A 13,413-nucleotide genomic window follows, 5' to 3' on the forward strand; every position below is an offset into this window, starting at 1 on the left:
TGCTCTAAGGAGACATAAGAGAACGATAATGGGGGAGCGAGCGTGAAAAAGAGCGGAAAGATTCTCAATGGTCTTGGAACGCGGTAGGGAAATAAAAGGAATGCAGTAACAATATATTGCGGGAATTGCGCTCTTTCGACACGCACGAACGTAGTTAAATAAAAGTAACAGAAAACAAAATGTTCAAAAGACTTGCTCGATATGTGAAGCGACGTCCAGTTGCTCTTTCCGCACGGCGCGATTATATGCCTAGGCGATCAATACTAATTGTATATTTACAAATCTCAAATAAAAGCGAGCAGAACGTAAAAACCGGAATGGTCCCAATGTGCGATTGGCCCGAACTGACGAAATCTATTCTCTCTGCAGATCTCTTAAACATAGATGTATATAATATATATATATATATTTCTTTCTAAAGCACTTCTCAGTAAAATCTAGGAAGTCTAATCTCGCAGGCTTAAAATATATATGTATATATGTTAGATCGTGGTCCCCGTTAAACCATGTCCTCTTCTCGACGCATTCGAGGTGCAAGTTCTGTGATTCGTGAGTCCCTTTAAAAAGTTCAGCGAAATAAAAACTGGTCCTCTTTCGAGAACTATTACACACAGATATACTCTCGGGGGGGTTCGCTGTCCCCCTCTCGATCTTCGATTTCTCCATCGTTCGCTCATCCATTTGTTATGTTTCGTGCCGTAAAGCTACTTATTTAATTGCAATATTAATACGTGCATCAACGGCGGTAGAATCGGACCGGCGGACGAATCGAGCAATTCTCTCTTTTGAAATTTATTTATATCTTATATTTTCATATTGCTTTTCTAGCGATCCGACCACTAATCTTATTCATCTGCCGTTACTACGCCACGAGCTACTCGAGAAGTTACTTAAATCTATAATATTCGCGATACAACAAAGAACCCAGCCCGAAATGATTTGTCGAATCAATGTCGATTTTACATCGATGTGTCGATGAATATGGTCGCTGTCGAATACTGATTGATATTTTTATCTTGTTACTTTGTGTAAAAATTGTTCTTATAATTGTTTTTATGTTAATTGAGCAATTGCGAATATTTCTTTTAGATTTCTATTGTGTTTCGGTCAATTCACTACATCGCATACAATATATATTTATATATACTGTGCTTTTCCATTTTACATTAAGACAATAGAAAACTTATAGAAATATTCGTAATTGCTAAATTAACATAAAAATTACTACAATGAGGTCGAAGATGACAAAAATATAAACCTACATTCGACATCGACCATTCATCAACGTAAGTATCGACGTCAATTCGACTAATCATTTCTGGCTGGAAAGGGAATAAGTAAGATAGAGCAGTTAGAACGAAACAGGAAACATTCATTCTTGATGTGACTACGAAACCATCAGATATCCTATAATAACGCATACATAACGTATATGGTTGTGTCGGTCGATGTGCATGATAGAACGTATTATCTTGAGACAAATGTCCCGAATCAAGTCTGAAGCATTAATCTGAAGCTTGCACGCCTTTGAAGCTTTTCTTTTTTTCCGAAACTCGCTCGAATTAAAAAAAAAAAGAAATGCACAACGTTCGTCTCATCAATTCTACATTAAAAATTCTACATTGATGAATAAAAGACTCGATTTCTTTACGTTATTTCGATGATTGTTTGATCCCATTTCGTAGCGCACGCGGAAGAACGCGCGACGCGCGAAGGGAAAAAGAAAGGAGATTTAACATATATGATCGGTCGTCGTTTCGTCCCGCGTGCAATGCGATTAATACCGATCGTCTCGTCGCGTTTATTCCACTTTCCAGAAGGCCGCGGCAAGAATTCATCGCGACGGGGAAGAGGAGGGACGTTAACGTAGCGCGGAATTAAAAGTGCGACCCCGCCGAGGAGCGTAATACTTTCCGCGCGGCGCCGCGCGCCGTGCCGCGCCGAGGCGACGAGGAGGCGGAGAGAGAAGAGAAAGGCGAGAGATGAGAGAAGGTGGAGGAACGACGAGAGAGAAACGCGCGTAAAATCCCAGCTGGCAAAAGCGAGCAAAGCGAGCGGCCGTTATACGCGTCGCGTTCCGTTCTCAGCGCCGTCATTACCCGGGGCTCTCCCTCGATCGCGAAACGGCGGCGGCGCCGATCGCGCAGAAAATCGCGATGCCGCGGGACGGGTTCTCGCCATGTGGCACGGAAAACGGAAAACAAGCAGGAGAACCTGGGCCGAATAATAAAACGTAAACGAGGCGCGGACGCGGCTCTTAAGTTCTCGTTTAAGGGAACTTGGCCGACGCCGGTGTCGATCGGTATATACCGGATTGGTGTATCGCGGGTATATATAAATAGGCGGCCGGTAGGCACCGAGGGACTTGAATATCCCGTCCAGGGGGGCAGGATTCCCGCGAGTTTCCTGTCCCCGGCCTCATGCCAGTCCCATTCTGGTCGTAGAAAGCAAAAAAAGTAGCCGGCTCGCTCGCGATCGTTTGTGTGGACTGAAGTCGCGCGCGCCCGGTTTATCGCGCGGCTTCGAAAGCACGTGGGGCAAATACGCGCTGGACGGAGCAAAGCCGCGCAAGGCCGATAAGCGCCAGATAAGAGCCAGCGCGCACGCAATTAATCCGCTGAGCCGCGCGATAATTATCGGAAATGGGCCAGGCCTGAAATACTTGGTTTACTGTCTAATAAAACACTCTCTGTGGCATTTTATAAAAGCTTCGTGAGATATGTTTTAAATAAACGAGCGGGGACAAATTATTTTTAGACGGCGACACGTGGCACGTTATCCTTATTCTTTTTAACTCTTTGTCCCAATTAATTAATTTCAGAAAATATTAGAAACGTTAATTTAAACTAACGTTTTTCTTATCTCAATGTTATCTCAACTGTCCGATGTGTAAATCAAGTTTTCATTCCTGATGAATTTTGTGAAAATATAGTCCGTCAAACAAAAACATGGATTCTAAGAGGAGTTTATTCTCAGCGACGGTAAACTTTCTCTCGGTCTCCTTCGTGCGTCATAATTACCCAGCGGGACACTCGGAAGGAACTAAACCGCAGTATTAATTGAAATATTTACAGGGAATGTGTTCATAATTTCGCGAAACTTCGCAGACGCGAGTTTTTCATATTCTCACGTACCGATCAGTCTCTTTCCGCGGATAACGAGACGTGTGCTTCGCGATGCGTGATGCGTAATCTCCGTAATCCTTCCCTCCGCGCGAAAACAGAATCGATGAACAGATTTCACGTTTTATATCCTCGCGCTTTCAATTTCAGTCGGAGAGATAATCAGCGTTCTATCAACGCAACGACTCGCAAGAACAGGGACCGTATTCTCGAGCCTGCCCTAATGATTTTTGTATGCGACTTTCTATTTGAAAAGCATTGAATTTCGCATGCGGGTTTCATGAGAATGATTCGAGAATAGGGCCCCAGATCTCGCTACAGGACTGCGTCCGTATCCTAAGCTTACGTCGTAGACTTTTGAGCTACCATGTACAGATTGCTGATTGCGACAGGACGGAATAATGCATCCAAACGGTTTACGGTGTTTATAGTTAACTTGATATGTTCCTCTTGCGCCTTTTTCGCCTGGTTCTAACGAAAAATGACGCGCGATAAGATTCCCGCGGAGAACAGGTCGTATCGATGGAAAATCGACGGAGCTTTATTCTTCGAAATTTTCAACCGCGACGTGGCTCAATAAATATGAAATAAGAAAAAACTTGTTTTATATGATAACTGTGAAAAATAATATCTTTAAATCTTATTAAAATAAGTTTTCTCTTATATAAAATAAAACGAAAAGTTAGAACGGAATAATAGAATAGCTGCATGCAAGATCACAAAACTTTGAAGATTAGGAACTCAGTCCCGCGAAGAATGAACCTCCATCTCTATTCCTTATGACTCATTTATTCTCGGCAAGAAAAATACTGTTTTCACATGTAGACGCACATCGATATCTCACGTGCTTCTCTTGCAAGAAAAGAAATGCGAGGAACTTGCCAACGTGACCGATAACAACATTCCTCGATCAAGAACGTCATTTCCCGACATATGATGATTGTTTCATAGTGACGATTGTCTCTTTTCTTTAAACGTATTACAAACAAGTATTATAAATTTAAAGAAAAGTAATATTATCCTTGAATAAATATGATCAATTTTCGTGTCAATTCTTATTAGTCACAAACTACATGTGTGTCTCATGTACATTTTCTTTTACGAACTATAGTAATCTTTACAAATTATAGTCGACTAAACATTTTGTAACGAAAACATTCGTATCAATTTGTAAAGACCACCACATTGACGAAACCGATATCGGATTGCATTTCTTCGCATTAACGTCATAATTATTTAATACAAAATTTAAAAGCCTAATAGAATAGCAAATTTTCCTTATCGTTTAACAAGATCATGGAGAATCGAAGAGAAATGCAATGGAAACAATTTAATGTTTCTTCTAAAATAGTAATCATTTTTTAGATTTGAAAAAATAATAATGCTTCTCTGACGTTCCTTAATTCTTCTCCTCGATACACGATAACGTTCGCCGGGACATTTCGGCGCGCAATAAATATGTGATACAAACTGAATACTTTTAGGATTGCCACACTTTTTTCGACGGTATGCGTCTTGCGCACGGACTGCGCGCAACAAAATGCACTTTTCGCCTCCGCGTGCCGCGTTTTATTTCCATTTTACCGCTTCGCGAACGCGATGATGAGGTCTCGTACAAAGAACGCTTGGATCGAGGATCAAGGTGATCCCTCATCGTGGCACTGATTCGACAGTTTCGAGTAACGGCGATGGAAGTTCAACATTCCTAGTAACACGAAAGCGAATTTTACATTCCCACGTGTTTCTTAGCACCACCAAGTATCGATAAGTATATTATACTTATCTATCATCGACTCATTCCGATCGCGCTGAGGAAGGTGGAAGCCAGATTTCAGCCTGCACCCGGGATTGCCTTGAAGAGAAGCATCCGCAAAATGGAGTCGACGCCCGGCATCTCCACTTCATCGTGGAAATCGTGAGCGTATCCACCGTTCTCTTGACCCCTTCGCGACGAGACGCGATTTTTACGTCGTTCCGGAGGTAGCGAATCGATCTACCGTCAGGAGCACACTTTCCTCGCCCCCCGCGTCGTCGACGGGGAAGAACGCCGCGGCTGTTCATTGATCTCGGCTCGGCTCTATCTCGGGATAGAGGGACTGACAAGCAAGAACGAGGGGATGACAGGCGGAAGATCTCGACGGATATCGCGGAGAAAAGAGTACTCGCGCCAATCCGATCGATCGGATCTTCCGGCCGTCGTCTCGATTCCCCCGCCGTCGACGAGACGAAAAAGCGGTGCGGACGCGCGAGGGACTTTTAAGGAGGAACGACTACGTCGACTACGCGAATCGTCGCTCACAGGTGCGTGATGATGATCTCGTCGTCGAGGTCGTCCTTCTCGTCGTCGGTCTCCTCCGGCTGATTCGCCTCGGCAGCTGCCTGGGCAGCCTTCGGGTCCTCGGCGATCGCCTTGAGCCGCCGTTGCTTGCGCCTGTGCAACAGCTCGACGATGATGTAGCCTATGCTGCCGGTGATCAGCACCGTCAGCATCACGTACAGCTTCATACGGGCGCAGAGGTGCGTGCTGTACGCGTAGGCGATCACGAAGCCGGCGCTCTCCCACAGCCTGTAGTTCGAGAAGGCCGCCTCCTTGTTGCGCCTGAACAGCGTGCCGTAGAGTCCTACAATAGTAAAAAAAGTGAGTACTCGCTGTGGCGAGGAAAACTTAAGAATTAACGATTTAGCATCTAAGAAATTCATTGACAAGAAATATAGTTTCCACACAGAAAAAAAAAGAATATTTTTCATTTGAAAATATTTTTAATTTTAACGTGGAAATCTTGAAATGAGATTATATTGCTTTGAACGAAGAAAACTTGCTTGAATGAAGTCATTTATATTAGTTTTAAGTTTTATACGTACTTCAATCAAGAAAAAAAGTTGAAACAAAAAGCTGAAATTCTTATAAGAAGATTATATATACTTCTTTTTTTTTCTTTGCGACAATGAAACGATTAAAGTGACTTAAACGATCTCGTTTGTCGCGGGTTGACTTAACAGGTGCTTTATCAGATTCGCAGCTACGAATAGATATGCATCCAGCACCTTATACCAGCATACCATTATACCATTGTGCATGCACCGAGGTCGATCGTTTTACGTTCATCGTCGCTATACGCGTTTGACGGCGAAATAACGAGCCTACAGGTGGATCGAATCCTTGACTCGTCGGCGCTCGTTAGATGCGCTTTCAGAAAGCACGTAACAGAGCGATAATGATAGCGCTGCACGGCGATGCACGATACCGCGTTAGGGAAATAAATGACCCAAATGGAGACGGGAAATCCGTGGGAGAGAAGTAGAATACGAGAGTGTACATTAGTCTGTGTTTATGACGATATAGCCTCAATCGCTAAAAACGTCTTTGTTTAAACTGAAGAGAATGTGCTGTTATACTCGACAAATGGAATTTTCCAATCTGCTTTTTTAAGACTGCGCAATAACAATTTATTCTTAACACAAAAAACTTTGAAATTCTTCGAAGAAAATTTTTATCGTATATTAATCGTTGTAATTTTTCTGAGATTCTTCTGTGGCACTTTTTAGAGGCGTTTTTAGGTAATAATGTCGCCCACATTATTTAGCACGCTAAAATTAGAGATTCTCACGGTACACGCGTTACGCGCAATTAACCGAAAAAACCGGATGGGAAGCGAGTGCAGCTGTCTATTGTGCGTTTTTGTATACACGTGGTCGAACAGATTTGCATATCGACTTCTGCAAAATTTTCTATCGTGATTCAAACACATCGGTAAAGAGCGATTAATCTTGCAAGAGTTACACGCCGAGGCAAAAAAAAAAAAAAAAAAAAACGCTCAAAACTCACTTTCCGAACGTCTCATGTGCAGAAGCTCTAATTACATACAAAGACAGACCTGCTGTGCGCGAGCAACGCAAAATTGCTGTGTATCATTATTTGATCGTTTATTGTACAAGCAATCGTAACAGCGATTGTAAACGTGAAAATTATTATTGAAACGTCGCTCGAATATTCTTTTAGTTCAAGAAAAAGAAATCACAATTATCTTTATCCAACAAGCCTAAACATTTACAATTTCTAATGCAAATATCTCTTTTCGTTAACCACAGCGTGACGATGAGTATATGGAACGAAATGTCCTTAAGAGAGAACTCTGTGCCTGAGAGTACCGGGACATCGCGCTCGAATAGTCTCTTTTCGATTCAAGAAAAAGGGACCACTATTATCTTTATGTAACAAGCCTAAAAATTTATAATTTTTAATGCGAATATCTCTTTATGTTAACCACAGCGTAACGAAAAGCGGAAGATGAAACGAAATGTCCTTGAGAAAGAACTATGGGCCTAAGAAATTAGTAAGATGTTGAGTTTTTTTTTCTGATGCGAGCATTACCTCTGAATTTTTGAACATGACCCAATCAACGAAGGCCAAAATCATCGTCTTCCGTCTTCCGCTGTCGCCGTAATAAGCACACGTAATAAGTACACGTAATGAGTATTTGCTTAATTTCAGATGAGCAATCTTTTTGCAGTGAAAGAGTACAAAGAGAACATCTTCTGTAAAAATGTCTTCATCGAGAGTACAAAAAGACGCTGATAATATTTCTTATTTATAAAAAAATCTACCATGTACTGGCATGTAGCCATTGTTTAAAATGTTTTATACTAAAATGTCTTGCGCATCACAAAATTAACGTTCGAAATCGCGTCTCGCGATTATGCCTCTTAAAAGATTCTCCCGGACGCTCATCTTGGAAGGCACTCTCATTAATCATACGCCGTTTATTAATACGGCCGATTATGCGACGAAGACATATGTAAACCGTAAGCAAAATGTCTGCAAAATTATGTTATCGATCCAGCAGACGGTAATTACCAAAGCAATTTATCTGCTCATTAATCCGCAATTTATTATTTCCTCCTGGCACGCTTGACTTTTTTACCGATTACGTCATCGACGCAACTTTCCACCTAACGTCTCATCAATAGCGATCGCTAAAGAGGGGACACTTTTTACGGACGCGACATCCGCTTGGAAAATCGACATTTACATAATGCGAAGTCAAAGCTGAGTGGTTTTATGGATCCTGTGAACTCAGCGGCGATAAAATCCACCTGTTCTCTCTTCCTTTTTTTCCGAACTGGGTCGATCAGTGACCCTAACTCTCAGCAGGGACGTTAATATTGATGAGAAGCGATATATCTTCAGGTAAATATTACTTGCCGTGAATGCATTAAGAACGCCCGTGAAGTGTTCGTCTGATCTATCAATATTCGTATTGACTGCGAGCAAACAAATGCGAGATGTAGCCGGTAAATCTTGATCGGACCGATGGCTTTATAATCAAAATTCATGGATCCGGTTTTCGAAGAACGGCCCACTGAATAGACCCATATGTCCAATACGATTCGCTATCTCCTACCGTGTTACGAACTTCAATCCGATAATAGTAAATTATATAGATAGTTTTTTTTAACACATAGATAGAAATAAGCCTTATACGGTCGGGCTAGATCTTTTGTACCTAAGATTATTCGCATGAATTTATATATACATATTTCTTCGCGTCAGTGAACTACGCGCCGTTATTTACAATCTTGAGACACAGTTTCAAACTAAAGCTAGAATAGTACAATCACATAATTAAATAATGTATTTAATAACACTAATTAATTACTTTAATTAAAATAAACATAACAAAATTGGCATATTTATAAAGTATCGACAGTTCTGCGAAATCTCTTTCCACACGTTCAGCACAATCTCTTTTGTCACGTATAAGAAATTTTTTTCGCCTTTCTTTCACCTCGCAATATTTTAGTTGACACTAGCATGTAAAATGCGATAAATATACTCACCGTTAACTTGTGTCTGCCACACGGCATCGCCCACACCCCACAGTCCCGAGACCGAGAAAAAGATATAGAGATTGTCGGGGTGAGGCTTCCACATGAGGAGAACCACCACGAGAGAGGCGTGAACAATGGCCCCCAATGCCATCAGTGGCTGTCTGCCGACGAATTTCATTAATGAACCGAATAGCAAGGAACAACCGGCGTTGACTACTCCGAAGCAGATCATGACATAGCCGACTCTGTGGACGCCCAGAGCGCAGGAGATGTATGCCTAGAAACCAGACACAAAAGGATTCAATTTAATGTCTTTCCTTTTTTTTAATTCGCCGAAGACAATCTATGGTATTCCGAGTCCGAATGAAGATTTCTGATATATTAGATAGCTGGAACACGATACACCAATAAAACTTTAAAGAAAATTGCAACTAAAAATAAGTAAACTTTTAGTTCCCGTTAAATTTCAAGCAAATATATAATAGCAGAATTAATTTTTTGTTACTTTAAAATTTTCTATCGAGATTGTAAAGAGATTGTATTAAAATCTGTTATAAAGGCAATGTAAAGACAATGAAACAAAGAGTTAATATTAATTTACAATGAATGATGATTTTGAACTTCTTTTTCTTTCTCCTTATAAAAATATCTCTGATATAAACATAGTGACGCTATATAGATATGTCTTAAAATTATATAGCATAAGCCAAATCACAAGATCCACGAGATGTAATCAGTTCTCTTTCATTTCTGTTGCTTCTACACATAACGGGATTTACATGTATGTTAATATAATTTACAAAACAAAGATGATTATTGGTCGATTCGAATGGCATACTATTAAGAATATTATACAAGTAAAAGATTACTAAATACTTTTATGTATAACGATGCCCTTGTTCTGAAAAAAGCTGATGTCAATTTATTGCTTTCGGATGAATTTAGGGGTTATTATAATCCCATCAGTCATCATTGCTGACATAATAAGATGACTGAGATTGAGTTAAAAAACTTTTTCATTTTGTGAATTTTTTAACGTATTTCATCTCTCTCTAAATTCATTATAACTCAAGAGAATTACCGCGCGAAACTCCGAAAACGTATAAGACACACATGTCCTTGAATCCTTGAGAGCATTACAAGGATACTTTTTTCCAATATTATACTAGGATTATTTGATCATATCTGATTATTTCTGTTTAAAATAAGAATGATAAGTGATAACGTTGTGTTGAAAATAAAAATATATTTTGGGGCATTTTAATTAAAGAAAAAAGTCTGACGTTGCGTTGAGCGAGATAACATTTGGACTTACTTTTGGAATTACACTGAAAATTATTGATGCAAAAGAGTAATGATGGACTTCAAGAATAATTGTAGACATACTATTAAACATCGACCGTTAATCATAAAGCGGATTAAACTTGATTTATAAGCTGTGTAAAATGTTCGTTTGCCCAACCCCAAAATCATGGCATTAAACATTTCGTAAAAACGTTTAATTTCGTGCGCTTGTTGCATTCCGGGCATTATTCCGACATAAAATATATCACAAAGTTCTAAAGCTGAGATAAGCAGCTGGCAGTGATTATACATTTTTTTGTAGAAATTAAATGTAAAGTATAGTGTCATAAATACGTGATTATCCACGCGCGATCTCTCGCAAGATGCGGGCGTCGTATCTTCTCGAGCGTCTTAACTGTCAAATACACTAATCTCAAACGAGGCATTCCTTTTAATTTATTTACATTTACAACGCTACCCCTCGAATGATAGAAGGTGCATTAAACGCATTTATCGCGTGATCATTCCGGACCGATCGTTAACGCGTAAATACCCCTCGCTTAAACGCAGGACGCCCTTCGTAATCTCGAGCCAGAATTTTTACGGCGGGGTCTCGCAGCCATGCCGAAGGACATTTAACGTCTCGCGATCAAGTGGCGATTTAACGTTTAATCGAATACGCCGTCATTTTGGACGTCACGGCCGCATTATTGCACAAAATAACGTGTCTTTAATCCTTCCTGTGTTACATTAATACATGGATTGTATAATCTCAGGTAGATATTAAAAGAGCGAAGTGATTTATTTATGATATATACCACACGTGTAATATCCGCTGATTTTTTTTATACCATGTACAAAAATCCTTTTGCATTTGCAGCGGCATTTTCAACGTAAGAACTCAACACGGATTGCACTACGTTGATGGATTGAAGCAATCTCTTTCTCAAAATGCATTTGCATTCGAGCAGTTCCCTTTCCCATGCATAATACATGTCATATTATATCATCCGCGTCTCTCAAGGTGAGCTACTATCTCATTTAATAAGTAAATATTCGAAACATCTTAAAAGATAAATTTACAGTTGATAAATCGATAAGTCATTTCTTCTAAAGTAATGACTGTTTCTGCTGCTCACTTCATAAAATTCTAAATAAAACGTTTTAGTAAATTGTCCAAAAAAATTTTGAAAAATCAGGAGTTTAATTATTCACATAAAAATGCATTTTATTAACTTTTCAGCAGATTGCGTCAATCTGCGATTAACATTTGCTTCGAGATCGAGCAGCGATACAATTTCATTGAACTCGAAATGTATCATCGCATTCTTTTAATACTTCTATGCGATTTTCCGCCGAACGACATCCGCGAACGTTTGAATGGACTTATGTGTGTCCCGAGGCGTTCACGAGATCGGACCGGATCGAGCGGTGGCCGCGACACGTGCACGCATACGCGTGCACGCACCGGTGTGCGGCGTGAAGAAATACTGGTACACGCGAGATTCCAGATATGGAAGCTGTATCGGCAGATCGGCGCGAGAATAAGCTCGCCGAGCTATTTATAACAGGTTCAGAGCGCCACAGCTGACTCAGCAAAAACCTGCAACCACCACGTTCTCCTCACTTTTTCTTCCTTCTTCTCTCTCTCTCTCTCTCTCTGTCTCTCTCTTCGTCTCGTTTTCCCTCGGAGCGCGAGTTTAATTGCCCAATTACCTGGTACCCCGAGTCGAAGACGTCGTACGACCTGTCGGCGAACCAATTTCGAACGAGTCGCGACTCACGAACCGGAGGCTGTTTTTGCCGTGATGCAGGGTCGCTCAATAATGAGGGGGTTCACCCGAGATGCGCGACCTTCTCCGATTAATTCCAGTCCATTACGTGAAACTCTCAGGCTCTTTTTGTAAATTTCCATCTAGATTATTAATGTCTGACAAAATGTACTTAACCCTTCGTATAAACCTACCTTTACATAAAAGTGATCGGAAACTAATGCATGGAAAGTACGATAGGGGTATATATCCTTAAGGCATTTTATTTTAAAAGAAATGCAAAACTTATCCAGCAGCCTGAAGTGGCTCATGTTATTTCGAATATTATTTTCCAAGTGTTAGAACAAGATCTCGCCCAGACAATCTTTATATAAAAAATACCAAATATTCTGGTCATTATAAAAAGAAAAAAAAATTCTAAAGAACCTGCTGGAGCTCGGAAGCGCTCGGAGATAAGAAAAGACTGATCCGTTAAAACCTTAGTAGCTTAATCATAATCGTATATCGCAAAAAATCGGCAGATCCGAGGCGTGTTTTTGCCCACAGTCACGGGATATAAGTATTTGTAACGTCCGAGAGAACGTAAGGATATACTGAATATCGTTTGGACGGGATCGATTACCGGGTAGACAGCATGCGAATTACGCAAATCCATCTTTCCAATCGGGAGTGATTAATTTGCGCATGCCATGGCCAGTGATTACCGCCGTATTCTTTCTTCCTTTCGCCGTATGCCCGGCAACTTAGAGAGGCTCTTAATTGCACCTCCTATGCCGTGCGTAAATAAGTATCGTGCTACATCCTGCTGTATTTTTCAAGTACTTTCTTGTTTGATTACTTTAAATGCTTTTACTCATGTGTCAGATACACACACACACACGCGCATATCAAACTAAAAAACGCCTGCTATAAATGTCTCTTTCTTCTACGTCTATTTCTTTTTCTCTCGAGTTTAATTTTTATCTCTTCTCTTCTTGTCGCTTTCATGGCGAACATATGTTAATTAAAGTATAATCTTAATTAAAGTATATTTACTTTCTAAATCTATATGACAGATTTATCATGTGACACATTTAATAATTTTTCTCCTTTGCGACAGTCTAATTCATCTTCATTATTACTTTTAGTTAATTACATTTCGATACATGTTGCTGTATTTTCCCAATTCTTCTCCCAAAGTTTTATTGAGATCGACCGCACGTGACTCAAAGCTCGGGGATTTTAATGCCCGCATAGCGAGGTAATATCTCTCGCGCGCGCGTAACGTATTTTAATCCTTTCATGTCTAATGAAAGATATACGTGATACGCAAGGTGATACGTCTCATAATACAATTTTTTAGATACGAAAAATGCTTCTAATGCAATAAATCTTTCAATTTACCTTGTTATTACGTAAACATCTAA

At 40.2% G+C, this 13,413-nt stretch overlaps 1 protein-coding gene across 4 annotated transcripts in view; it reads right to left on the minus strand.

Moving 5' to 3' along the window:
• Positions 1-211: 211 nt before the first annotated feature.
• The window catches only part of LOC143896545 (UNC93-like protein), a 67,982-nt gene continuing 54,780 nt past the window's right edge, over positions 212-13,413 (minus strand). For all 4 annotated transcript variants that reach the window (XM_077404480.1, XM_077404482.1, XM_077404483.1 and 1 more), the window contains exons 5-6: positions 8,961-9,228; positions 212-5,743 (exon numbers count right to left, since the gene is read on the minus strand). In XM_077404480.1, coding sequence (XP_077260606.1) covers positions 5,418-5,743; positions 8,961-9,228 — 594 coding nt within the window. In that variant the 3' untranslated portion in view covers positions 212-5,417. The remainder of the gene's footprint in view (positions 5,744-8,960; positions 9,229-13,413) is intronic.

The sequence above is a fragment of the Temnothorax americanus genome, unplaced genomic scaffold (genome assembly GCF_048541705.1).
Source record: "Temnothorax americanus isolate GAGA-0224 unplaced genomic scaffold, ASM4854170v1 Scaffold19, whole genome shotgun sequence".
Classification (NCBI taxonomy): domain Eukaryota; kingdom Metazoa; phylum Arthropoda; class Insecta; order Hymenoptera; family Formicidae; genus Temnothorax; species Temnothorax americanus.